The sequence below is a fragment of the Atractosteus spatula genome, chromosome 18, assembly GCF_055471065.1.
Source record: "Atractosteus spatula isolate fAtrSpa1 chromosome 18, fAtrSpa1.hap1, whole genome shotgun sequence".
In the NCBI taxonomy this organism is placed as follows: Eukaryota; Metazoa; Chordata; class Actinopteri; order Semionotiformes; family Lepisosteidae; genus Atractosteus; species Atractosteus spatula.
Window position 1 is genome coordinate 11625574 of NC_142723.1, and position 24924 is coordinate 11650497.

The following is a 24924-nucleotide window of genomic DNA, read 5'->3' on the forward strand; positions in this document are numbered from 1 at the left end:
GGTCGAATGTTAATCCAGAATCAAATATCACTCCAAGGTTTTTCAATTTAGACTGAAGCTCAAGTACAGAACCATCTACAGACAGGGTTACAGGATTGGCTTTACGAAATTGATGGGGGGTGCCAAAAAGCATGACTTCAGTCTTGTCACAGTTAAGAAGAAGGAAATTTTGGGTCATCCAAGTTTTGATGTCAGAGATGCAATTAGATAGAACAGAGACAGCCACATCAGTGTCAGGTTTGGTATGGATGTATATTTGAGTATCATCAGCGTAGAAATGATAGCTGAGGCCATGTGAACTTAAAAGCTGACCAAGTGGAAACATGTAAATGCTGAAGAGCAAGGGGCCCAGTATTGAGCCCTGAGAAACACCAGACTTAACAAGACCAATTTCAGACCTACGTGTATACCCATTAAGAGAGACAAAGTGACAGCGATCAGTGAGGTAAGACTTGAACCATTTGAGAACAGTGTCAGAAACTCCAAACACAGTCTCAAGACAATAAAGTAGGATTTCATGGTCAACAGTGTCAAAAGCAGCACTGAGATCAAGAAGGATGAGTATAGAAAGAGAACCAGAATCAGAAGCTATTAGAAGATCGTTAGTGACTTTGACCAGGGCAGTTTCCGTGCTTATTTGTGTTAAACGTTCTGGCCACTATTATCCAGTCTTCAGCGAGATGTCACTGATGAAAGCTCAGTGTAGTCAAATATTATTTATTGATTGAACCAGACCACCGCTTGTCTGTCAGCTAGTGCTAACTAACTTGATACCGTTAGTTTAACTACTCTAACAATGCAAATGCAAATTGTGTGTTTAAACGGGGGTTTTTAATTGTAAGTGATTTTACAAACCCCCTCTCCAGCCTAAGAAGATTGAAGCCCTGGTGAAATACTGTTCTACATTGAGGATCCCCAAACTACCCTGCAAACCATTTAATTTTTTAACATTTCTGATGCCGTTTTTTTAAGTTAATTAAAAACACGAAAAAAGTAATAGTTGAAATGTATTCTGCCATTTCTTTTTTTTTTTTCACAAAAACGCTTACTGAAAACAGTAACATCAATAAAAGATTTTTTTGTTGTAGATACCCCCCGCAGCATTTCCACTGGGGTTTGTAAACTACTTTATGAAGTCGTCATTATGAAGACTGCTTCATGTACATCCATATCTCCGATGTGTTAACTTCGGTTTCATGTATTGTACGCAGCAAGAACATGTTTGTGCGATCCCACTAAGGTTGAAACTTTGTGCACGGTGATCAGACCTGAAAGTCTTACCTTCTGCAACACAAGCCTTTAACAATTGACCTTTTCAGAGCCAGTCACCCACTTTATTTCACACACACACACGAAAGAGGGACTTTATTTTGCTCAGCAGAAGCTGTGTGTGGGTGAGGGAGCATCATTCTGAACAGCAGTATGTATGGTTCTTAACCACATCCTCACTCCTAATACAGTCAAAGCAAAATGACGTTGCAGTTACATGCGTTGGGGCTTTATCAACTAAGGAATGATCGATCCGCGGCAGAAGTCAATGGGCGCGTGTGAGATGATAAGACAGCTGAAGAAACTGATTTTTTTAAAATTTAATTGAAGTCAGGAACTGAAAGCTACAATTTGTGTGGATTATTTTTGTTCTATCGCAAACAAAGAAAAGGAGAAGGTAAATGCTGACAAATTTTCGCCAATCTATAACGTATGTATTTTTTTTCTTCACTTCAGCTGGTGTTTTCCACTTACAATATGCTTTGCATGTTGTTGTTAAATTTAGAAAATGTGTGGTTCTGAAGAAACAATGTTGCTTTACACTTGATAAAAAAAGAAAAGAGCGGCATCCTCACTATTCAGCTCCACCAAGGCGCTCTGAAATCCATTGGTAGGTTTTCAAAAGTGGGGATACTGACAAAACTCTCAGCAAAGAGTTAAAAATACAGTAATGTTTCGATTATTCATTCGATTAGCGACACCGGTACGGCTGTTGTTCCCTCTGTCTACTGCGACCTCACGCATGTGACTTGCAGTTTATTCCCTTATTGATAGTTTTATCTATGTAAACACTCGTTTGGGGGCTATGTAGCTAATATACGGTTGTTGTAAAAGTACTGTATGTCTTCAAACATTTTTTAAAGGAGAATGGGTTTCCCTTAATCTAACTTAATCTTAAATATTCGTCTCTACCGCTATTTAAAATTAATATTTAGCAATTTTAGAATTACAGAAATAAAACTCAAACATAAGCACAAAAGGAGAAAATGTGCTGCATGTATTTTGAGGTATTCAAAAATATTGCTTTTTTAAAGTGGTTCTTTACTGGGTTAGTACCTGGGAATCTGTTCTTTAAAATCAGCTATGAAGAAATATCTGATTTGTATTTCCTAGGCAGAAAGAGTTAACTGCATAGTAAATTGTATGCGACATCTTAACGTTGTTCAATAGTTTCAATGAAAATACAAAACGGATGTGGTATTTTCCGACATTAAAATTTTAAATTTGTATTACATAAAATCATTCCAGTAGAACGGGGAATATTGCAATATCATCATGAACATATTATTTATAACCAATTAAATTCACTTTTCTATGTTGTGATGTGGAATGTATCAGACGTTTTAATGCTGAGTGAACAGTACATTATACGCAAGAGTTCTCTCCAGGGATCAGACGATCCGAAGATGTATACTTTCTTTTTCAGTTCCCTAGAATTTTTAACGAACCTTTGAATCATCTGAATAAAAGCATTGAAAGCTCCATTCAACAAGATGTCAGAAAAATGCTTTAAAATACACAGTGATTCAAATGTTTCTGAGAATCCTCCACACTAAATTCTTCCTCGTTTACATGTACAAAGTTGTTATGTGCATATGTATGTATATCAGATATATAGTTGTGTGAGAGTATATGTGTTCCCTTTTAAGTTAACAATGATATAAAAGGGAAATTAGGGACTCCAACTAGACTTAATCAACAGATGTATAGAATACAGTAATTCCAGGAGCAGCTCTCAAACACACACTGTCTAAAATCAGTAGAGCTTTGACTCACTGGGAAATTTTTTAATTTTCTAAGATAGGTATAGATAGCTGTTAACTAATGCAGGGCATTTCAAAGAACTTTGGTTTAAACCTAGTAATATTGTTAATTTTGTTAATATACTGTTAATATTGATTGTTTGGTGGACTGGGTGATTGATAGACTGATTGATTAACTGAGTGATTTATTTGTTTATTAATTTATTTCAATCCTCAGTGGTACTCAGCTCGGCTCCCACTGGTATACAATCTCATTGATTCTTTAGGTCTCTCCTTCTTCGTGATCATCTTAAAAGGAGTATAGGAGATTTAATTACAAGTTTAGATATGTCATTAATTGGTCAGGTGAAAAGAAAGCTACTGTACACTGTGCTGCTGGATGAATGTTAAAAAGCTACAGTTTCTGAGTCAACTGTTATCACAGATGTAAAGCAAAATGCAAAATGGTGTCAATATGGTACAGTATTTAGTCATATATGCTTAAATATGCTGAAATGACTTGAATTAATCTATTCATGTTGAGCAGCTAGAGAAAAGAAAGCTGAAAGAAGATTAGCCCACAAAGCTCATATTCATCACACATGCCAGTGGAAAGTGGAAAATTCCCTTGTTTTTGGCACATGGCTTTTGCTTGCAAACATGTTTGAGGTTTATTGAGCTTTCAGAGTTTTAAAATGTCAAAATTGCACCTTTGTTGGTACAGTTGCTTATTGTTATTTCAAAAACATTATCCTTCCTGTTGATTTAGAAAACCTTTAGAAGTATTTGTCTGCTGCCGTAGAAATTATCAAAGAGTTACATGATGGAACTTTCATACCGGTGCCCTGCAGAAAAACATTAACGAGAACTACCACTGAGAGATTCATTAATCACATATCTAAGCCACCGCTGTGGATCAGTGCTGTCCGGTCCTGGTCTTGGAGGACCAGTGTGTCTGCAGGTATTCTAAGTATATTTTAAGCAGCAACGCCTGAAGAACTGGAAGAAATAGTTTAATCAGTCCAATTAGTTAATGATCAACTAAATTATGTTGCTGTACTGTATAATGCAAAGTTCATTGCTAATTAAAAGAGCAAGTGGAAAGCATGGCTTCCTTCACTGGAATCTACTGTACAAGAGCACTTCCTCTTTTCCATCAATGTGGCTGTAGTTAAGGTCATCCCTTCACTTGTTTATCTAGTAAAAAACAGAGAAAGAGAAGCAGCAGGGTTGGGTATTGAAGTGAAAGTATCTGTAAGAAAAAAAACAACAAGTGGTTTTAGTAAAGCATAAAATCCTGACCTCAACTGATTTAACAAAGGTGCAGATGAAAACACAAAAGTTGGCTGTCGGGCTCTGAATTAAAAGTGAATCCATGGGTCTTGTGGCCTCCCACAGTTTTGTTGTCACAAACTGGGCTTTAAGGACAGCAAAAAATGGTAGTGAAATGGAAGTGAGAGGAAAGAGCTCTTGGCGGATTTTAGAAAGAATACTCTTGTGTTCTGAGGACTTCAGCAAGCAATAAACCTCATAAAAGCATCGGATTCCTTGCCATGTCCAGGGTAAATTATTATTACACAGTCATAAATTGCCTGAAAATCTTTTTCAAGGTTCATGCGAGTGTCTTTATGTGTAAAAACAGTGCAGGTGTATTGGGGCCACTGATGACAACTGATGTTTTCAGAGGCCATAGAAGGTTTTGCTCTTTTTGCAAGTGCTATTAAAAAATATTAACCCAGCAAATCCCTTTCTGACACAAAAGATGACAGATGATATGTTCAACAGTATTTCCCAACTTTAATCTTCCATAAACAGTTCCCCTCACATTTTATTAAAATAAGACACAGGCATGTATGATGTATGGTCATTCACTGAAGGTCAAAGGTCCCTCAACAGGTGGGATTATCATCAGACACCTCTTCTTTCCGCAAGTGTCTGTACATGGCCAGGGTAAATTATAGTAATGATCTACAGTGACAAAGAAAAAAACTGCTTTCAGTGAAACTGCAGCAGCAGTCTCCTGTGTGTGACAATGCATCATTAAAGAATACGATAATTAAAAAAAATGTTCCCTTTCAATTAAAGGTATTTTTGTTTCCTCTATCCTGCAGGTTCCCTCAGCACCTTCAATGAATTTATAGTGACTTCATAGCTTCCAGAAGCACCTTTGGTCTGGCCCGTCACTGTCATGGACACCTTACAAGTCCTCGCCATTTTGTTTCTCTTTTGTCTGGTTCCACACAGTAGGTTTTCTCCCTCTTTTATAACCATTTTTGATTAATTATATCCAAAGGAAACTTTCTGTGCAGCTTTCTGCCACACTGTCATTTATTGTTTCAGTGCATTTGAAGGTTATTTACAGTAGATGCTCTCACAATGTCCATTCATCCCTTTGCACCAGTGTCATTTAGAGAGTCTTCTTGGGATGGCTATGAGCCTTTCAAAATAACCTTAAAACCCTTAAATGCTCCTGTCCAGAAGAGAACTAAACACAGGTTTCCTGTAAAAGACAAGTCTTGACATTAGTCATTCCTCACACCTACCTTCATTTGCATTTATTGTACTCTGTATACAGCTGTTGAAGCAACAGTGCACCTGGCAAACATTACCAGTCATTGGTACTTATTAGCCCACAGAGCAAATAAGACAAAGTATCTCTAAAAAAATCCACCCTTTCACAGCATACTGAAGGGAGAGGCATCATAAATTCTAGTAATTTTAAAAGATAAGGATGCTGGGTGTTTACATGTTTAAATACAAATGTGGTTGTGCTTGTGATGACCTGAAATCAATACATAATGCATCTTCTTATAAAGGCGCTTAGAGATTCTGGTTCCTGTTGCAACCACAAGTGTTAGATCAAATGGTGTCTGCAGTTGGTCTACACTAAACTAAGCCTGAAAAGTCACTGAAGTCTTCAGCAGAAGCTGGAGAGGCAGAGGGGTGGATTGGGGGAGAGCAATTTGAACCATTTAGTCTTCCACGTTGTCTTTTTTCCAAAGAAGTTAATAAATAATGTAATAAATAATGTTTGCAGCACAATTCTTCATTCTTCATTTCTGTCTCTTAAAAACATGATCAGCTTGAGTCCTCTGGAAATGGCCAGGACTGGTCTAGTTAACTTGGTCTGAGCTGCTTGAACACTTGGTCATTTGAAGAAAACTAGACAGACCTGGAAAGACCATTGGTGGCTCTTAAAGCCCAGAATCTGAGCTGCTCACTGCAGCACAGCATGATTTCCACATGTGCCATTCACATTCTGAGGAGGCATAAAGTCTTCTAAGGAAGATTCCAAAATGTGGAAATTTATTAGTCAAGACCTCCTGACTTGTGTATTTCTGCTCATGACTAACTCGGAGATATTAATAGTGGCAAGACTCTGCCATTGTGAACGCAGCTGTTCCTGAGTCTCATACTGGCACTAGGAGAGGGGGGGATGCAAACAATACTTATACTTAAAACCTTCCCACACATCTCACAAGCCCACAGACAGGGTGCTGGCTGTCTGCTGGCCCGTGGGCCAAGTCTCTATTCACTGTTCATCTTATGTGCCAGCTTGGGGGTTCTCACCTCACTGGATGAGGTGACTCCGAGAGGAGAGGCCTTTTTGTCTAAAAGAGGAAGTGGCCCAGCAGCAGAGTATGCTCATTGTCAACACTTTTTCTTGGTCACTTGATGACTGAGCTGAGACAAGACTTACTTTGGGACTTTCCAGTTAGGTAAAACAAACACCAAAACATTAACAAGATAAGCCAAGTTGCCTCCTCTAATTAATTATCAGGTTGGTATGAAATTATTGCAGCTTTCATTGGGGTGGGAATATGTATGATTATAATTCTGTACATAATTATATACCATTTTTCTTTTCGATTTTTGGGTAGGCTATATTCTGATGAGAATCGCAGTTGGTAAAAAAGACTGGTGTAATACATAAAAAAACAAACTTTCTTAAGCATATGCTATCTACAGTATTTTGAGAAAACCCACAACACAGTTTAAAACAACAACAACACACATCTAAAAGTCCAGCACTTTTAAATAACAGAACATCATCTTGTCTTTCCAATTCGTACGTTACCACTCATCAAATTTGCAGAGGCAGACATTTGCACTGCCTTTTAAAAAATCAAGAGTACATTTTCCACTAGAGTAAAAGGTTTGACAGTAGCCTTTCAGAGGTTGAAATCAGGATCCCTGATAATAGTGTTGGATTTCTTGACCATGCAGCAACTGTCAGGTTAAGAAAGCGTTTTTTGACTGTTGTACAAGAGTGTTATATACAGTAACTCCCACATGGGAAAAGACAAATTTGTCAAATCCAAAACACGTCTCTTTCTTCTCTTGTAGCTACATGCACCTGCAATGTGACCTGCTTCACCGACTACATTGACTCTCTGAGCTGCTCCTGCTCAGACGCTCTGACTTCCTCCTCCTATGTCTTGGTGGCAGCTTGTATGTAAGTACACTTGCCTGTTTCTGATGCGTCTCGAAAGAACAGTCGAAACCTTTTCACCGTACGTGACTTGTTCCCTGCCATTAAATGTCAGCAGCTCATCAATCTTATAAAAGAGGTAATGCGTCTGAAATTTAAAGGGCAAGTGGTTAGAATGACATTTTTAAAAAGTGAAGTGTGATCATTTTTTCCCCGTTTCTTTAGAAACAAAATATGTCAAAAGATTAAAGAGAGGAGTGTAGTGAAACAGTGTTGGATCTGCCTGTGCCACAGTGACATTCAGCTTCAGTTTATTATAACATATTCCATGGTGAGGAATTTATTTGGAATAAAATGATCTTGTGCCCACTCAATCAGAATGCCAGAATGACGTAAAAGCTGATATTACCAGCACTTCACTACAACTCACCCACTAAAAGGTTAGATTAGATCAAAGAAGGTTTTCTTTGCTTGGTTACCTGCTTGATATTGAAAAGAATATACTGGAATCCAGCACCTAATTTACTGTCCTTGTCTGTAATGATCATGTGCTGTATTTTATCTTTACTAACTTGATGCATTAGAGTCATCTAGAGTCATGCATTTTGTAAGGACAGCCTTCCTGATAATTCACTACACTGTATTTTTTTAGTTGTCTATGACTTTATTTTATGTTCTGCACTGTATAATACAATTGTGTTACTATTGTGAGTCATTATGAGTAAAGCTGTCTGCCAAATTATAAAAGTAACTAAACAAAGAACAACATTTCAGTATGAAGACTACAATATAAGGATATGAAACAAACTGCATATTAAATTACAGGAAGAAGCAGACCACACAGTCTGGTCTCTTTTATCTGTACTTGTGTTTATTAGTTGCATTTTCATGTGTGTTTTTGCAGAAACAGGATCAGTGTTATGTTAATCACGTTCTCAGTCAAAACAAAAATACGTTAATTCATTCACCTGGTGTACAGTGAGAACCCAGTCAAGCTGTGGTTTTCCTGCCCCTGAGTGTGGAGAAGCTTTTACTGTAGTGGTCGTGGGCAGAATTCAGAGCATATTGCCCCCTAGTGGCAGAAGGACCTAATATAATACCGTATATCGCTCTGAGAACATAAGAGCAGACAGTTATTACCGTAGATGTAGACTTGAGCTGGCTTCCACAAAATTTCCGCAAAATGTGAAGCCATGCTTTTATTTTTACCTCACATTCCCTCTGTTTATATCATTTTTTGTAGCAGTATCGCTCATTGTAACTCAATAAATAGGAAATAGAAAAAGAGTTGTTCCATAATCATAATTAAGACCTATTCATATTTCTTTCTACGGTCAACTCTCTCTCATACTTAACTTTTTGTAATACACATTTCACTAATTTTAACTTTAAAGGATATTTCTCAGAGAAATCCAGCTTAATGGTAACTCAAAGTAGGGGAGCACTCAAAAAGCCTGCCCAACGTCTTTGACCAAGGTTATTTTATCCCTGTCGTGTTAACATATTGTCTTCACGTCCTTTATAGAAGCAAAATCCATGAATCTGTATTACCGTCCCTCAGAAGTGAATACAGCTATGAACGCTGGGCCTTTCAAGTGCATCAGTAACCGCTGAGAACTGTGCTCAAAGAGTTCCTTACAGCAGGTGTCTTTTTGAGAGGAAGTTTAAAGTGGTTTTTAAGCGAATATTTAATAATAACATTGTCTTTTCTCTTGCTTTCATGCCTCTGCAGGACCGATGATGAGGAAATCTCTCGTGCTCAGTGTGAGATGCAAGCACCCCAGCACTGGTGTGACATGACTGTGGGTGATGGTTTTTTGGACATGAGCATGTTCTCCAGCTGCAAGGTCTGGGTCAATAACGACACAACTGACTTCACTCAAGTGTACCTGAAAGCAAGTGGTAAGTTAGTGAAAGGCTTGGTGGACTCTCAGGAGTTATGGTGTGTTAAATATTCCTTCCTGAAGCTTTAATGTAATTGTTCTTTAAGGAGGAATGTGTAAAATAACTGTTAATCCTGCGCTTTGTTCTTCTGAAGCCTTAATAAGACTTAACAAATGCTTTGCATGATTCAGTCTTCAGGAGACAAGTCCTCAGGTCCTTAATGTTCCTGTTCAGGACTGAGGGTGTATCTATAAAGTCCAGTCGTAAGCAACTGGAGACTCCACGTTTGGTGGAAGATAGTTGGAGATTCCAGATATTTTTAAAAAAGGGACCTGCATTCATGAGCTAATTTGTCATAAGTCCTTTTTTCCATGCTGTTATCTTTCTACAAATCCTAGTCTTTCCTTCTGTACTCTGTGTCTGTGCCCCAAAGTAGTTTTTATGCTGAGTTAAGGGAACTTACTCTCAGTTAACAACAAGGTAGTTGTTGCTGGAGGTGGAGAGCAGTACTCTAAACTTATGAGGGGTATTTTGTGTATTTTATACCATGAATTCACTTAGCTTTAGCATGGTTTCCCACAATTTGTATGAACATTTTGTCATGTTTTTACCATGTTTCACAGTACCAGAGTATGTTTTATAAGAGTGGAGTTACTTAACATCTCTTCAAAAATGTCATTGCACATTGTCTCAGGTGTCTTCTATGTAATCCTTTCTGGTTTCACACAGAAGGTATCACTGGTCACAAAAACCAGCCACTGTGGTTAACAGTACCCCCTCCACTGCAGAGGCGTGTGACTCTGTGAAAGTCACGTCACCTTCTTGTTTTCAGTTAGCAATTCATATAAGTCCAGTGGGAATCTATTGCAGTTGATAGGATTATTTACCAGTTCCAGTAAACAACTGGTGATATCTGAAATAAATGAAGGATGATTTTTAAATCATTCCTAATGAACGTTTTTCTTATAAATCTACATACGGTAGGTATTTTTAGAGCTTTCCCATAGTTATACTCTGTTTTTTTGTGCTTAGTTAATATTACTAGCAGTTTCCCAAAGTGTGAGGTTGGGCTGCACAGAGTTTACCAGGGCTTCTTTTTCCCATGTTACTCTCTGCACTCCACACTATGGTAGGATTTCAGAGGACTTCCAGGCCAGTTTCACATCTTTGTGATCTTTTTGTTTTTGCAGTGAAACCTCAGCCCCCCTTCAATGTGCAGCTACTGGGAAACGAGAATGCCTACAACCTCTCCTGGGAAATGGTGTACACGCCAGAGGAAAACTATTACCTCAATTCCGAATTGCAATATGAAGTGCAGATAGGGGAAAAAGAGGCACCTCCAGAGGTAGGAATTGTTTTGGGGAATTGGAAGTTAGTCAGAAGCTTTGGAGTGCAAACAAGTCATGCTGTGAGACAAAGCGGGACTTTGTATTTGCTCTTAAAGTGAAAGAAGAAGTTGCATCAAGTAAGAATTGCACCTCTGTTAAATTGATATTGTAGTTTAACCAAGTTTGGGTGGAAAACTGGAAGCCCAGGCACTATGAACAAAGAGCTGTGGGAGTCTGGAACAAACTCCCACACCAGTGAACCTGCTACAGTGGGATCCTTGGATCATGAAGGTGCTAATCTTCTCATGGGCAAGAATAAAAGGCATCCCCTCATTTGAAAGCAATTGTCTGTTCTTTTGTCTTAGGTTCTAAGGAGTCTCTTCATAAGTCCCTCTATTCTGTACAAAAAGCAACTCCTGATGACAAAGCAACAGAGGATTTGTAGACAAACCTGACCTTATGCTTGCAATTATTTTTGCAAACTCTGACCTTGTTGTCAAGCTCTAAAACTTACAAATTATGAGTCCACTGCAACCTCATTTAGGATGCGACTTTGCATTCAGTGCAGCATCAGGTGTTGTGGAGTCTGCTGTCAGATGTTACTGTGAACTACAAGGCATGCACCCTTCCATTGATCCAAAGGAAGGGCCCCTAGCTGGAGTTTCTCCAGAAAGCTTAAGGGATGTCAGACAGTAGCTTCACAGTCACACCTTGGCTGCACTGAATGGGCACACTAAAATGTGAATGTGCTAACCCTAAGTTTAAAGAGATGAGTACTAATGTGCAAAACACCTTCATATCAAGCGATGTTCACATATTATGAAGAAATATAAAGGATAAAAGAGAGGCAAAAATTAGAGCTTGTGTTGTAAGTGTATGTGTTTTCTGTATTGTGTCTCAAATTCCATAATTTCTTCCCAGGAGCAGAGAAATTATCCCATCACAGACGACACGAGATACCTCTCCATTCCGGATGCTGTTTTGAAGAAGGGGAAGAATTATGTTGCTAGGGTTCGGGCCCAAGTCCGACCGCATACATACTCCGGTTCCTGGAGTGAATGGAGCCCCACAGTTGAATGGAAAACAAAGTGTAAGGCTCTTTGATCTAAAGCCAGAGACGACAGTTCGTTAGTCTTCAGGCAAGGCTATTACTGGCACTGATCCATCACTTATTCTTACTATAAAAAGCTCTTCTGTTATAGAAAAGATAAGTGTCTCACTGGCTAACAATCCAAAGAAAGTTTGTTCCTCCTAATACTGAATCACATTTTGACCTTCATAAGGTTTTTTTCACATTGACTCAGTCATTCTCCCTATCTGCCATAGGAGTGCAATGATTAACAGAGTTTCACAGAGGCTAAAATAAGTGTTTCACATTTAATTGTAACTCTTAGATCTGGAAAAGGAGACTTATTAACTTTCACCAAGAAGGAGGTGTATACTGGGCAGTGAATTTGGTCTTTCTAAATGCAAATGCTTTAGTGTTACTAATCGCTGCCATTTTTCTTTTCTAAACAGCTGAAGAGGTGGACCAGTACAAGTTTTATGGTTTTCTGTCACTCATTCTGGTACCTTTTGTGCTCCTGTGCTACGTGGGGAAAATGTAAGTGTCACATTAATCTGTCTATTGTTATCTGTCTGTGTTAATCAAGCATGACGCCAGAATGTCATGGGTATCATAAAAGGGCAAAAGAGAAAATACACTGTCAGCAAAATTCTTTAAAAAAAACCCAAGTAGAACAACTCTGGTATAATAAGATTGACTCTGATAAGTTGCTTGAATAAATCTGTCTTTAAAAATCAGCGTATTCTGTATGAAATGAAGGATGAAATGAAGGATATCTATAAAATGAAATAGTGATTTATATTTTTGGAAATGGGCTCTGAGAAAATAGCATCAGTATCGGAAAATAGTGAGTGCACCCTGAGCTGCTGCTCAAAAAGAAGGGTCTGGAGAGCTTGAGCAGGAGTCTGATGGTTATTATTAGATGGCACAGAAGCAGCGCTGCACACTAAGAGTCTTGAAATATCATTTTGATCCATTTGGATTAACAGAACTCACTTCGAAGTCCTGTAATTCTTATTGCCGTCATCCTTGTTTCTGCTAAATGAAAAAGCAAATCAAAAGCATTTCAGTTTTTGTCAAACGGTGCTGGGATTGCAACCTGAACTGAAATTGAAAATGCTTGACCTGTATGCTTACAATGAGTATTCAATCTGCCTGAAGAGCAGGCTGCAGCTCATTGAGGTTCTCGGAAGATCTCTATGTTCTTGTCTCTCGGCCTACATCTGTACCTGTTCATATCTCCTCAACTTCTCAGGCCCCCCGACTTCTGTCAAGCTGACCGGCAAGAGCAGCTCCACACGCTTGCCTTTAAAAGCTTGTCTGTCTTTTCCAACCTTTAACGACCAAGGCAGTCTCAGAGAGTCGTGGGGGTGAAGATAATCGGGGCACCAGCAGCGTCTTCAGTTCTGTTTTCACAAGCGTTCAGCTTTTGGTGGGTTTTGCTTTGGAGTGACACAGGTGCCTTTGGCCACTTTTGTGGAGTTAAATCTTCATGTCTGTTTCCAGCATGGTTTCTATTTAAAACAAATTGTCTTAACACCGTGTGAAACAGAGACAGAACTGTGTCTCAGGATGTGTGGCAACAGTAGCCAAGAAACGAGTGACGTAGGCCAGACCTACAGTGGAAAACACACTGGCATTTTGAATATGTACATCGGTCGGTTTACATATTCAAAAACTGACACAATTAGAGAAGATTAAGACACCTTTTAATATGATAGCAGCAAATACAGCTGTTGTATTAATCCATGCTGGATGCAATTTCAGTTTTTCTTTGTGAACAGAACTTAATTTATGAGGGGTTATACAGACGTTTAATACACAATTCAAAAGCTACAAGGTATGTGGTTAGGATGCCTATAAATTAGTAACATGTTTGTCTGGTCCATTATATCTGAAATTGTGCTTGATTAATCATGAGCGCCTTTTCCTTGCAATACCTCCTACAGACAAGAAACCACAAGCCTTGCAAGTCATTTCTGTACATGTACAAAATAAGCTAGGTGCAGAGCAAGAAGCCTGTGAACGCAGGAAACGTGCACTGCACAGTGTTCTGGCTTATTTTAGAAACAACATCATTTACCCATTCAAAAGAGTCAGGAGACATTTGACATTGTTTCATTTTTATGCATTCTGCAATTGTTGCAAAATCCGTAAAGATAGAAATCTTAGCAAAATGTCCAGAATTGTCCACACATCTTGTGATATGAAGATTAATACCAAACCCGACGATTGCCATGTGATTCTACTGCTGGTGGCAACAAGGCTGATGTCTAATAATTCTTTGAACAAGGAGAAAATTGATATTTCTCTTCTTGAATTAGATGTGCAATATTTAGTTTGTATGATGTGGCCATTTATTTTCGATGCACTTCGCACAGTGCACCCCAGGAGAGTGCTGGCACTGTCTTGGGCTGGTTTATTTGTCACAGTGCAGCAGCCTTTATTACTCAGCACCTTTCATGCATCCTGTTCAAAGCCCCTTCTCCACATTTACATTGTAAGCGCAGGGGCTATGAGTCATGCATTTTGTACATAGGTCAGTGTGCTTTACCACTCCTTAAGCATCACAAGAGAAACCTCTTGCAAATGGGGCCAGACCAAGCTGCTGGCCCTGATCCTGAAGTGACTGGTTTACCGCATGACATTTGTCTGTGACAGCTACCCCCCTCCACAGACTGACTGAAACACTCCAAGATCAGACACTGGTCCTGTACCACAGCTGGGAGATTATATGAAAGTGCAGGTGACCCAACATTATCACCAGCTGCTCGCCCTGAGAGCTGCTGATCATGCGGAGGAGGAGATGCAGGATACAGGCTTGTGTGCTCATTGCTGGGTGATGTCAGGATGAGCGCATGGGCAGCAGTCTGAATCTGATGGCTTCTTGCACTGTGGGTGTGGACGTATTTGCACTGACCTTACGCTAGCCCTCTGTGCTCCATGCTTGAAAAAACAGGCAATCAGAGCAAACAGAGGCATCAAGGCTGGCATCCCTGGGGTAAAGAGACCACTCAGTTACATGAAAAGACAGAGTGCAATAGTGAGAGGTTTCAGATTCCCAATAACACGTGGGTGCATGTTCTATGCTGAAGCAGAGCAGGCTTTCGGAGATGAATGCCCAGGCCATAGCTCTTTCAATATTTCTTCTGACCTGTGGTTATTTATCACAAGCACAAAGACTTCAAAACAACTTCTGTGTCACATGCCGTTTAATAACAGACTGCAAGGTACACCACACCAAAATTCCTTAGTTTAGCCAGGGAAGGAAGCAGGAGTTTATTAACTCCTGGAAGTTTTTGGACTCAGTTCCAAACCTTTAGCCAGCTAGTTCACTTAATATCTCACGGTACTAGATTGTGAGTGATCACTGTTATCAGAAATATGTGATGGAACACTATGAGAGAAGCATGCGAGGTTGAAGACAAAAGGAAACAGTGTTTGGCAGTGCCACTCAGTCTTTTCTGATAGAATGATGTTGAAAGGTTGGTTTATTTTTAGTTTTTTTTTTCAAAATCTAGCAGAAGTCTTTTCTGCCCACTTCTGCCCTTATCTGATGAAGAATGTGAGGGAAAGAGGGGAGACAGGGAAGGGGTGCTGTCCCTGCTGCCTGCCCACGTGCTGTAGCTTTTCCATCCCTTTCAGCAGTTTCCTCACGCCTACTTCTGAGACACCTCTGACTGGGGAGACATCTTAACCCCACCACCTCCCCTCTCTAACCTCCTGAAATGGAACATTTTAAGAAGAACGTCAGTGTTGTTTTCTTGTTTCTCTGTGTTTTTGTTTCTCCTGTGGGGAGACTGTCACCCACTCAGCTGGCCACAGTCAAAGTTTTCCTACAGCCCACGGCCAGTGCTTGTTTACCCTGCGGCCCTTGTCCAGTGTCTCCAACACAGTGTCGGCCACAGACCTTGAGGGCTGTCTTCTCCAGAAACCCTTAGGAGCATGCAGTCCTAACAGTCTCTCCCCATTCGTTTCTCCGCAGACTGCAGAAGAAGCCCTACCTGCACTCTTACATCCCCAGCCCTGAAGACTTTTTCAAGCCCCTCTACGTTAAGTACGACGGCGATTTTAAGGTAAGAAAAATTAAGAGTTGAAAAGGAACCACACCATCTCTGGCGCGTGTGACTCACTCATCTGCAGCTTGCCTGTGTCAGTGTCAGCCCAGAGGGGGTTTCACACAGTCGGAGGACGGAAGAGGGGAAATTATAGGAGGAGCCTTGATGAAACACTTGCCCTGTTGTAAGCGCAGTTCACACTTCACGGAAAATACCATGAGCTGTACCACAGCTCCAGCAGTTACACGTTTAGCTCTTGAGGACTATTTTTAGCTGTTTACAGTTCTGGAGGGTAATTTGAGAAATATTCCAAAAGTTCAAGGGGGACCCTCTTTCAAAAAGCTTTTTCTGATCGAAATAGAATCAGTTAAATAGGTTAAGTCACTTTTAATTACATAGTTAAGAAAGAAGGAGGACTTCTTTCTCTTCATTACAAGTATTACAAATTCAGGAAGGTATTATTATTACAGTTATTATTACAGCTGTACAATGCAGTAGCAGAAGTAAACAAGCTACCAGTTTCCTCAAATTGCATGAGACAAATGGCTGTGTTGTAATATGACAGCAGTAACTGTGCATTTTAAAAAACAGAAAATCTGGAGATGCTACTTCAGAATTCAGACATTTTAACAAACTAAAAGTGTCACCAAGAGGTGATATTTTCAGGCTATTTTGAATCATAGGTAGAATTGACTTGGAATGGCCTGAATCAATAATACTGTACGTGTTTCTAAGGACTGTTTTGCAGTTCAGGAAATAGGCCAGCAGATCCATAGATACAATTGATCTTCAAACCTTGAACACATCACATGGAGTAGCTGTTCACCTTGCTGGGGGGTGGGGGGAGTGGTTGGGACTGTCTTGTTCTTTAAAAAGAGAATCACTTTGAGGAATTAATAACATAACCTGAGCCAAGAATGTAGCAAAGTTGCTTGCCCAAATAGCATCATTATTTAGGTACGATATAAGGATGTCAGATGATAGCAGGAGTTTCAAATGAGAAGAGGTCATTCAGCTTGCACATTTAATTTGTATCTTATAAATGAGAGACCGACAGAAGTGGATCTATCTGTTGTTGTTAGAACATAGAAAAAGTTACAAGCAACTGGAGGCCGTTCTTTTCAATTTGTTTTTTGTAGTGTAACAATCTAAGAGTCTCTCCTGCACTTGCTCATGTGCCTAAATGATTACAAATTATAACTAATAATATTTTTTATTATAATTATTAAGAACTGTTTAATAATTCTAAGAACTGCCCATTGCAAATTTAGGGAATGAACAAATAAAAATTGTTTATAACAGAATCCTTTACATATAAATAGAAAAAATCTTTTGTATTAATGGTGGAAGGTCAAACACGGTGTTGTTGGGGTTGAACTGTTAAGTCTGCGTTTTTGTTTCAAAGGTCACGTAAAATTAGTTTTAAGTACTCAGTGTGTTAGAAATCTACATGCAGAGATACAGAGTTGATCGTTGTGGTTTGTTATTCGGTCCTTCCTGTAGAAGCGAGATGTTCACTAAACAGCTCTGAAAGCACACAGTGCAACAAAAGTCAATCGCAGACAATTGCACTATACCGCACACAATTGCACTATGCTGCACACTCACATCTGCTTAAAGGGAAAGCATATTAAGCATATTTACCAACAATAACCAGAAGAGGGAAGCATTTCACTGTGTAAATAAACGACACAGAAAAGGCACAACTTGTGCTGGTGTCCCTGAGTTTACTTGATTAATTATATGTGTTACACTCACAGATGTACCTATGGCCATCCTATATTTGAAAGAATGTTATTTATTAACTTATTAAGTGCAGCAGGTGCACTGAGACCTCTATCCCAGCAAGTAGTAGTTAAGACATTTAGGCAAATTTACCAAGGTGAGGTGCAAGAAGCCATAACTGTAACATCTGGAACTATATGCACACAGACGTCTGCTGCTGGTCTTTTAGTATACCTCTTGTAATTATTTTATCGTCTCCTTGTTTAAAAGAGTGCTGGATTTTGTTTTCTAATCTAAAAAAAGTCCAGCCACAGTGAGCTGTTGCAGATCTGGACTTTAATCTGGGTTGGCAGAAATTAGAAATCTGTCATCTTTAAGGTGACAAATATTGTTCTGGGTGACTGCATGGTATTCAGGATGTCCACATAACAGGTCAACACTGAGTGCATTCTTAGTCAGAGGAATCTCTTAACCCTGCTGAGCGCAAGCCTATCATCTCCACCTTCCACCTTGTCTATTATATGAAAAGACAAAAGAGAACAAACAGAATGTGAGGTCTCTGTGATTTCCATTCAAAACTTACAGGTGGAGACATGAACTACAAACTTTTCCTAAGGGTGGTTATAATGGTCCCACAGCAGTTCATTGGTGTGAATGATCAGGAAGCAGGAGTTCTGCATGAAACAGGATTTGTTTTTGTTGTGTTTTGTATTTTTTAAAATCTTTTTGGACTGCATGGCTGATCTAATCTACCCCAGATCTTGACACAGGGCTCATGGGTAGCTGTAGGCGTTGCTAGGCAGACACCCACTTATTGTGTCTGATTCTTATCGCTCATGAAAATAGCATTAAAACTAAATCACAGATGGCAAAATAGCTGGTACAGTATTCTTCCTTTACTCTACAAGCAATGAATACACCTTTGAAAGGCAAAATGCCTAAACCTATTGAAAAATACTCAGAAGTAGTCAGTCGCACAATAACACATTAGTGTTGAGAAGAGTATTTAATTTTTTTATTGATTGTTTCATTCCTTGATTAAACTGCAGCATTGGGAAGGAATATGCACAGATAGACACCCTCTATTTCTGGTGGCTAGTCTGGCCTCCCATGTTTTCATTTAATTGTGGCTTCTTGTTTGTTGTCCCTGTCTAACTGTACCTGCCCAGTGACCTATTTGGAGACTGCTCCGGTGTTTTTTATTTAGTGCTGTTTGTAAAAGCAACTGCACATATCTCACACTAGTCAAAACACAATCTCGTCTTCATTTATCTTATTTAAAGATTAGTGTTTGGCGGAAATGCTCTTTTTATCGAATGTAGTGCAAAGGAAGCTAACCAAGTACCTGAGGTTTAAAGTAACAACTTTATTTTGGTGGCAAAACATAAATGTGAGCTTAACGGTATTAAAATATCTCAGATACAGCCCACTGAAGTTTCATCTACTGTAGTGACAAAAGTCTGACTGTAGTAAAGCTGACAATGAGCTCACAAATGCATACCTTGTTGTAATTGAGGTTATGTGAATTATATCACCTCTAAATTCCATTTAGAGATTCAGATAGCCTTGTCTATTTTTGAGTAGTCATTGCACAAGAGTCACAATGTAAAAGTCTTTATAGAGTGAGTACTATAAAATTCTGTAAATCAAGCAGAAAACAGGAAGGCTCAAAACTGTGTTTACAAAAACTGTGAGAAAAAAACGATTTTTTTTCTCTAATGTGAGAGTTCAATCAATCTTTATTGACAGAAAAGCAAAATACAAAGTGTAGATTTTCCTCCTAGAACCCCACCCTAAAAATAAAAAAAATATATAATTGGAATATCAGTCTTTCATTGTTCACAATTTTGCACAGGATGTTTTCGAAACACCAACGTTTTTCAAAAGCTCAGAGGTTGTTATGAGATTTATAAAACATAAATTCTAACTATATCCTGTTCTTCACCAACCCTTCAAACATCTTCACCAAGTCCACAGACCCGGAACCAGGGATCTTATTTTTCCGAGTCTGTTAGATGATGAGTTTGGCCTGGCCCAGCAGAAAGTTGGCGAGGAGGGTCTGAGTTTTTCGTTTTTTCGTATGACATGGCATGGGAGTCTCTTCACAGAAAAGCGGACATTATAATTAAAAGCAAGATTCGCTCAGACCTGTGCAGAAAAGCACCTCTTCAAGCTGTGTTGTGAAAATAAAATGGGATTGCTAATCCAGATCTAAAAAATAAAACTGTGGCCATCACCGCTCGTACCGAAGACACTGAAAAAGGTTAGCATGATGCAATTAATAACAAGGAAATGTCTGGATGTCAAGCTTTAGAAAAAAAATGGCTTCACTGAAGAACTCGGGAGGTTTTTGAGAAATCCTTCTCCACTCCCTTGAAAAAATGCATCCTGACAATTTTCCAGGGAAGGGCCGAGTTCCCTTTAACAAATCCCGAATACAAACAGAGATCTAAATATATGGATTCTTATGATGACCTTGGGAACTGTTTGGTCTTATCAAAGCACACACAGGGGAAGACAGACATGCATGTATTGCTCAGGATGACTGGAGCGTATTTTTATGTTGGAGGCAGAGAAAGAACCACCCTGTTTAAAAATAAGGCAGAAGCACAGTGATACAATGTTGATTTCTTTCTGGCCCATCATGAAAGGCTTTTTTGCTTTGATGCAAAATCCGGTCAGTAGCTCTCATCATTCTTCATGCCACACTGCCTGCTCAGGTGCATGCACACTAGGCGGGGGCTGATTAGTAATTACAGCTTACGATGACCACAAGGCTTTCACATTGTATTTACAATCATGTCCATTCAGGGCTTTCACGTCACGTCACTAAAGTGAATAAGAGTAAGCACAGTATAAATAAAGAGCTGTGCTTTAAGAGTGAGAGGCATTAAAATAAGCTGAATACACTGAAAGTATAATGAAATAGAGGCTAAAAGATACTGGAGGTATGATCTTATGTGTGCTCAGTTCTTGAGATCCTTCACCAATGCCAATGAGGTACATTCAGACTTGCATTGGGTACCAGCTGCATGGAGATTTGCACTGTTGCTTCCACACAGCAACACTGAATTCTGACATATCTCCTCTTATCTGTTCCATATTTTGGATTTACTGCAAGAAAACTAAACAGTCGCTCTTTATAAATTAAAATGCAGTGCTTGTCATTATACACTCTTGCTGTAAAGTAATGAAACTACCCTTTTTACAAGCTCCCAAGTTTCGTAATCATCTAGATAGATACTTTATTGATCCCGTGAGGGAAATTGCAGTGCTATTATTTCCTTTTTACCTCTCAGCTATCTTGTGGTATTTAATGTCATAACAAACTTTGGTGAAGCATGGGGTGCAGGCTTTTTGGTGGAACAATCACCTGGAGAAGCCAAAAAAACAAAGAAATCTTTTATATACTCACCCAATGTGGACTTGCCAGGTCTGTGCTTTTCACATTCTGGTTCACAGCTACAAACCCTGTAAGCACACATGGGGAGAGTAAGGAAGTGTAAGCAGGCTCTTCCAGCACACCCACCTTTGAGTCACAAGGCTACAAAGTTCTGAGTAAAGTCATTTTTAGGTGCACTTTAATTCAGAAAATGCTGTACTGTAGCTTTTAAAAACGTATATAGAAAGACTGAAAATACTCATTAAAGAGAATATAAGACAAGATGGGTAAGAGTAACACTGGGAAATCTACAACTAAGTGGATTTAATTAAGACTCAGGAGACATAATTCTCTCTGTGGCCTGCACTGCCAGTAAGAAACTCCTGAGCAACAATGACATCAATGACAATGCTGGGCAGAGCAGACACACAAGCCTGTAGTTCTCAAGTTCAGCAACATGGAAGAAAGTGCTACTAAATGCGTTATGGGATATAAAAGCACCTTTGAGAAAATGTATAAGTGCGAATCTTCACAAATTAAAGGTAGAACAAGAAAGTGACCAGGAATCATTTATGCGGTTGCAGCTCTTTCACCTTGTAGTGAAACTATTGTGCAGCTCTCATTCATGCATCCACTCAAAGGTTATCAGTACGAGCCTGCTGAACCTCATGATCATTTCTAAGATTTAATGGTAATGATAACAAGATTTATTTGTGCTCTGGATTCAGTTCAGAGAAGAGCAGCCAGATACATTCAGAGGCTTAAAAGAATATCATACCCTGACAAACTAAAAGAGTTTTTAGTCTTGCAAAGAGATGAAAGGACTTTATCAGATTCACAGTATTCAGAGGCATTGACAGAGTCAACCCAGTGAGCTCTAGAATAATCTAGCATAATCATATCTACATAAATAGGTTTTTAAAGCTGAGAACAAGAGGCACTTCTTTACCCAAAAGGGATGTTGGAGTATCCCAGCCATGTTGTTGAAGCTGATACCCTGGCCTTTTTCGAGAAATAACTGAATGAGATCCTTGGACCAGTGAACTGCTAACTACCAAACACGCTAGATGGGTCAAATGGCCTCCTCTACTTTCTAAGATGGCCTTAAAAGGTTGCAGATTTGCTTGTGATAACAAGGCTCAACAGGCAGATCAAGTGTTACTTACAGAAGTGTGTTAAGACAGCAACTGAGAAGGTTTTGCAGTAGTGGTATCAAGAACACTTGTAAGTCATGTGGTTACAAATTTGCTGAATCCCCACAAGATGCCCAAAGATAGGGTTTCAAAATCAGCAATTTTCTACAGTTTCACATCCTACAGCAATGCCGTTGATCACCCTAATCATTCTGTTTAATGATTCTCATATAATTGTTTTAAAAATCTAACTCTTGAACTCCACTGTTTGTTTCCTGTGCCCTGTCTACAATGCCAATGAGTCCCCAAGCAATGTGAATACAACAGTGTGCTGAAAAAATAACTCAGTTTTGTTCCCAAGTGCTAACATAACACTGCCTGTTATAATACCTGCTTCTGTGCGTAATGTTGAAGAGTAACATCCGCATTCAGTTTCATTCCTGATGTCTGTGCTCTTGTGTGTGTTTTCTCTCAGAAATGGGTAGGCCCAATCAGCACTCTCCCAGTGTTCGACCTGGAGAAGGACACGGTGGTAGCTGTCGTGAGCGACAAGCAGGGCTCCCTGGAGAAGCTGTGTAAAATGGAAGCCAAGGACAGCAGCAAGGACAGCAAAGGGGGCCGGGGCAAAGGCGACACCTCATTCGTGAGTGTGTCCACCGGCGACTGCTCCAAGCTGTACTTCCCCGGGGCCTCAGGCCAGCTGACCGACAAATCAACAGGCCACATCTCCATCGACACAGTCACAGTGTGGGGCGAGGAAGAGCAAGATTACCCTGACAACACCCTGGGGGGTGAGGACCCGTACAGGGGCTGCCAAGGAAGCCACAACTGCTTTGACTACCCCGCTTGCGGCCTGGACGGGCCCTCCAGCCCTGAGCAGGAGGGGCTGCTGGGCTCGGCGACCAGGAGGTGCGACGTTATTTCTTGCGGTCATGTGTCCGCGGGCTACAGGAGGAGCCAGGAGCCGAGGCTGGGCCTCGAGGAGAGCTCGGCCAACTTGCCAGCACAGGTCAGACTCTACAACCTCTATGGCTCCAGAGTGTGGCCGCTGGAGGCAGGAGACAATGAGCTGGAGAGCCTCTCCCTGGATTCGTATGCTTCCAACGACAGATCCGAAGATGATGGCTACCCAAGGGTGGGCTTGGATTTGGACACCATTGACAGCGGGTTTGCAGAATCAGACTGCAGTAGCCCGGTACAGTCGGACTTTACTGACAAGGACCAAATTAATTCTGCCGTGTTAAATGACCAGGAGCACTGCACAAACTATGTGAAACAGTGGGTTGCGTACACTTCAACAGCGTCTGGGGAAGGCTGCTCCTCTAGCTGAAGCATGGGCCCATGGACCTGGAACATCTCTGCAGAACAGGGAGGCATTGAGCTGTCTCTCAGCAGCCTGTCCTCTGCTTTACACACATCTGTGGATGTGACTGAGCCCAGAAGAGACAATAATGGACATAATCTTTTTTTTACAGTTATAATTTACGTGCAGGAAGATAAGGTGCAAGTGTTGTTGGTGTCAGATCTTTTCCCTTATGGTTCAAACTGCACTTTTAATTTGCATTACTGCCTGCTTCCATTTGTCAAGACCTTTGTAATGTACTGCTACACTTTGCAATGCCTCTGCTGTGGAAAAGAGGTAGAAACCATTTCCCCCGAGCTGAGCTACCTGCTGTTTTTAACCTAATGGGCAAGAAGAACTGTACTAACAAAACCCACATGCTAATCAGAAATTCTTACTGACAGAATGCAATGTTTTTAGAGATTACCGCAGTATTAAATAACACATACTGGTATCTTTTTAGGCTTTTTATACACAGTATTAAGTAACTTTTTTAACTGTATAGCTTGCTTGGGTTGATTGATTTGTTTGATTTTCAGTGTTATACACAATGGAGGGACTCATTTGTGTCTTTTCTCCAATATGGTACAATAAATATCTATTTACTCTACACTGATTAACCCAGAGGTAGACTGGACTAACCACTGGTGATCAATCAGCAATTGAAACAAACTGACAAACCAGTCAGGTGCTTTTGAATGATCTCTGTGATATTTAATACATCTCCGTATTATACTGCAACATAAAACCAAACCTATTAGATTAAGAACTATTGTTATTGACCTTTGTCGTTTCTTGTTTTATATATTACACATTGATCTGTTGCAAGCCTGTGTCTCTTATCTGTGTTATAAGAGTGCCATTAAGACTTTTCAATGATATCACAATGCTGTTATGTTGGTATCTCATCCTTCCTCTTCTCATAATCTGGTCAAAATGTCATCTCTTTTAATCTCTCTCGCATTCAGTCACACAAAGGGGCCTGTCAGCTCTCGGCACACGCAATGCTGTGGTTTCCATGAATAGGGCAGAGAAGCAAGCTGAAACATCAGGCTAAAGCCCAGGGAACCTCTGAGAATGAAACACTGGACTGCGCTGAGGATCAGTGCCATCCAGACCCTTCTTGCCCTGTAAGAGTGAGACATAAAGATGAAAATCCTGTAGTCACACCCACAACCCTGTAAATATACAGTAGGCACTGGTACTATTCGCAGCCTTACAAATAAACAGTAGGCAGTGGTACTGTTCACAACCCTAGAAATACACAGTTGGCCCTTATTCTTAAAGTACAAGTAAGACTTGTATGTTTATATACCTTTAGCTGATGCAAGAGTATTTTTAAAGACAGAAGGGAAAACCCTCAGTGACATTATCTTTGTGATGTTGAGGTTCATTGGTGTTTGTGTTAATTTTATTTGTTTCTTGTACTGGGTACTGATACTACTGTAACTGACTCCTACAAACGTGGCACTCTACACTGTGATTGAAGGACTTGCCTGGATTCTGTCTTAATTCTACAAGCTGGTTTTCTGACATTGTTTTCCAGTGCAAAGACATGCAATG

General features: G+C 39.9%; 1 protein-coding gene across 2 annotated transcripts; it reads left to right on the forward strand.

The window, feature by feature from the left end:
* The first annotated feature begins 1554 nt into the window (after positions 1 to 1554).
* il21r.1 (interleukin 21 receptor, tandem duplicate 1) lies at positions 1555 to 24702 on the forward strand. Of its 2 annotated transcripts, none has more exons than XM_088936747.1 (9): positions 1555 to 1699; positions 5123 to 5254; positions 7359 to 7467; positions 9176 to 9345; positions 10518 to 10672; positions 11577 to 11745; positions 12174 to 12258; positions 15707 to 15797; positions 22495 to 24702. In XM_088936747.1, the coding sequence occupies exons 2-9, from the start codon at positions 5200 to 5202 to the stop codon at positions 23347 to 23349; spliced, it is 1689 nt and encodes a 562-aa protein (XP_088792873.1). In that variant the 5' UTR covers positions 1555 to 1699; positions 5123 to 5199; the 3' UTR covers positions 23350 to 24702. The 2 variants fall into 2 exon arrangements, with proteins under 2 accessions (XP_088792873.1, XP_088792874.1); XM_088936748.1 differs by having other exon boundaries at positions 1555 to 1666.
* The last annotated feature ends 222 nt before the right edge of the window (positions 24703 to 24924 follow it).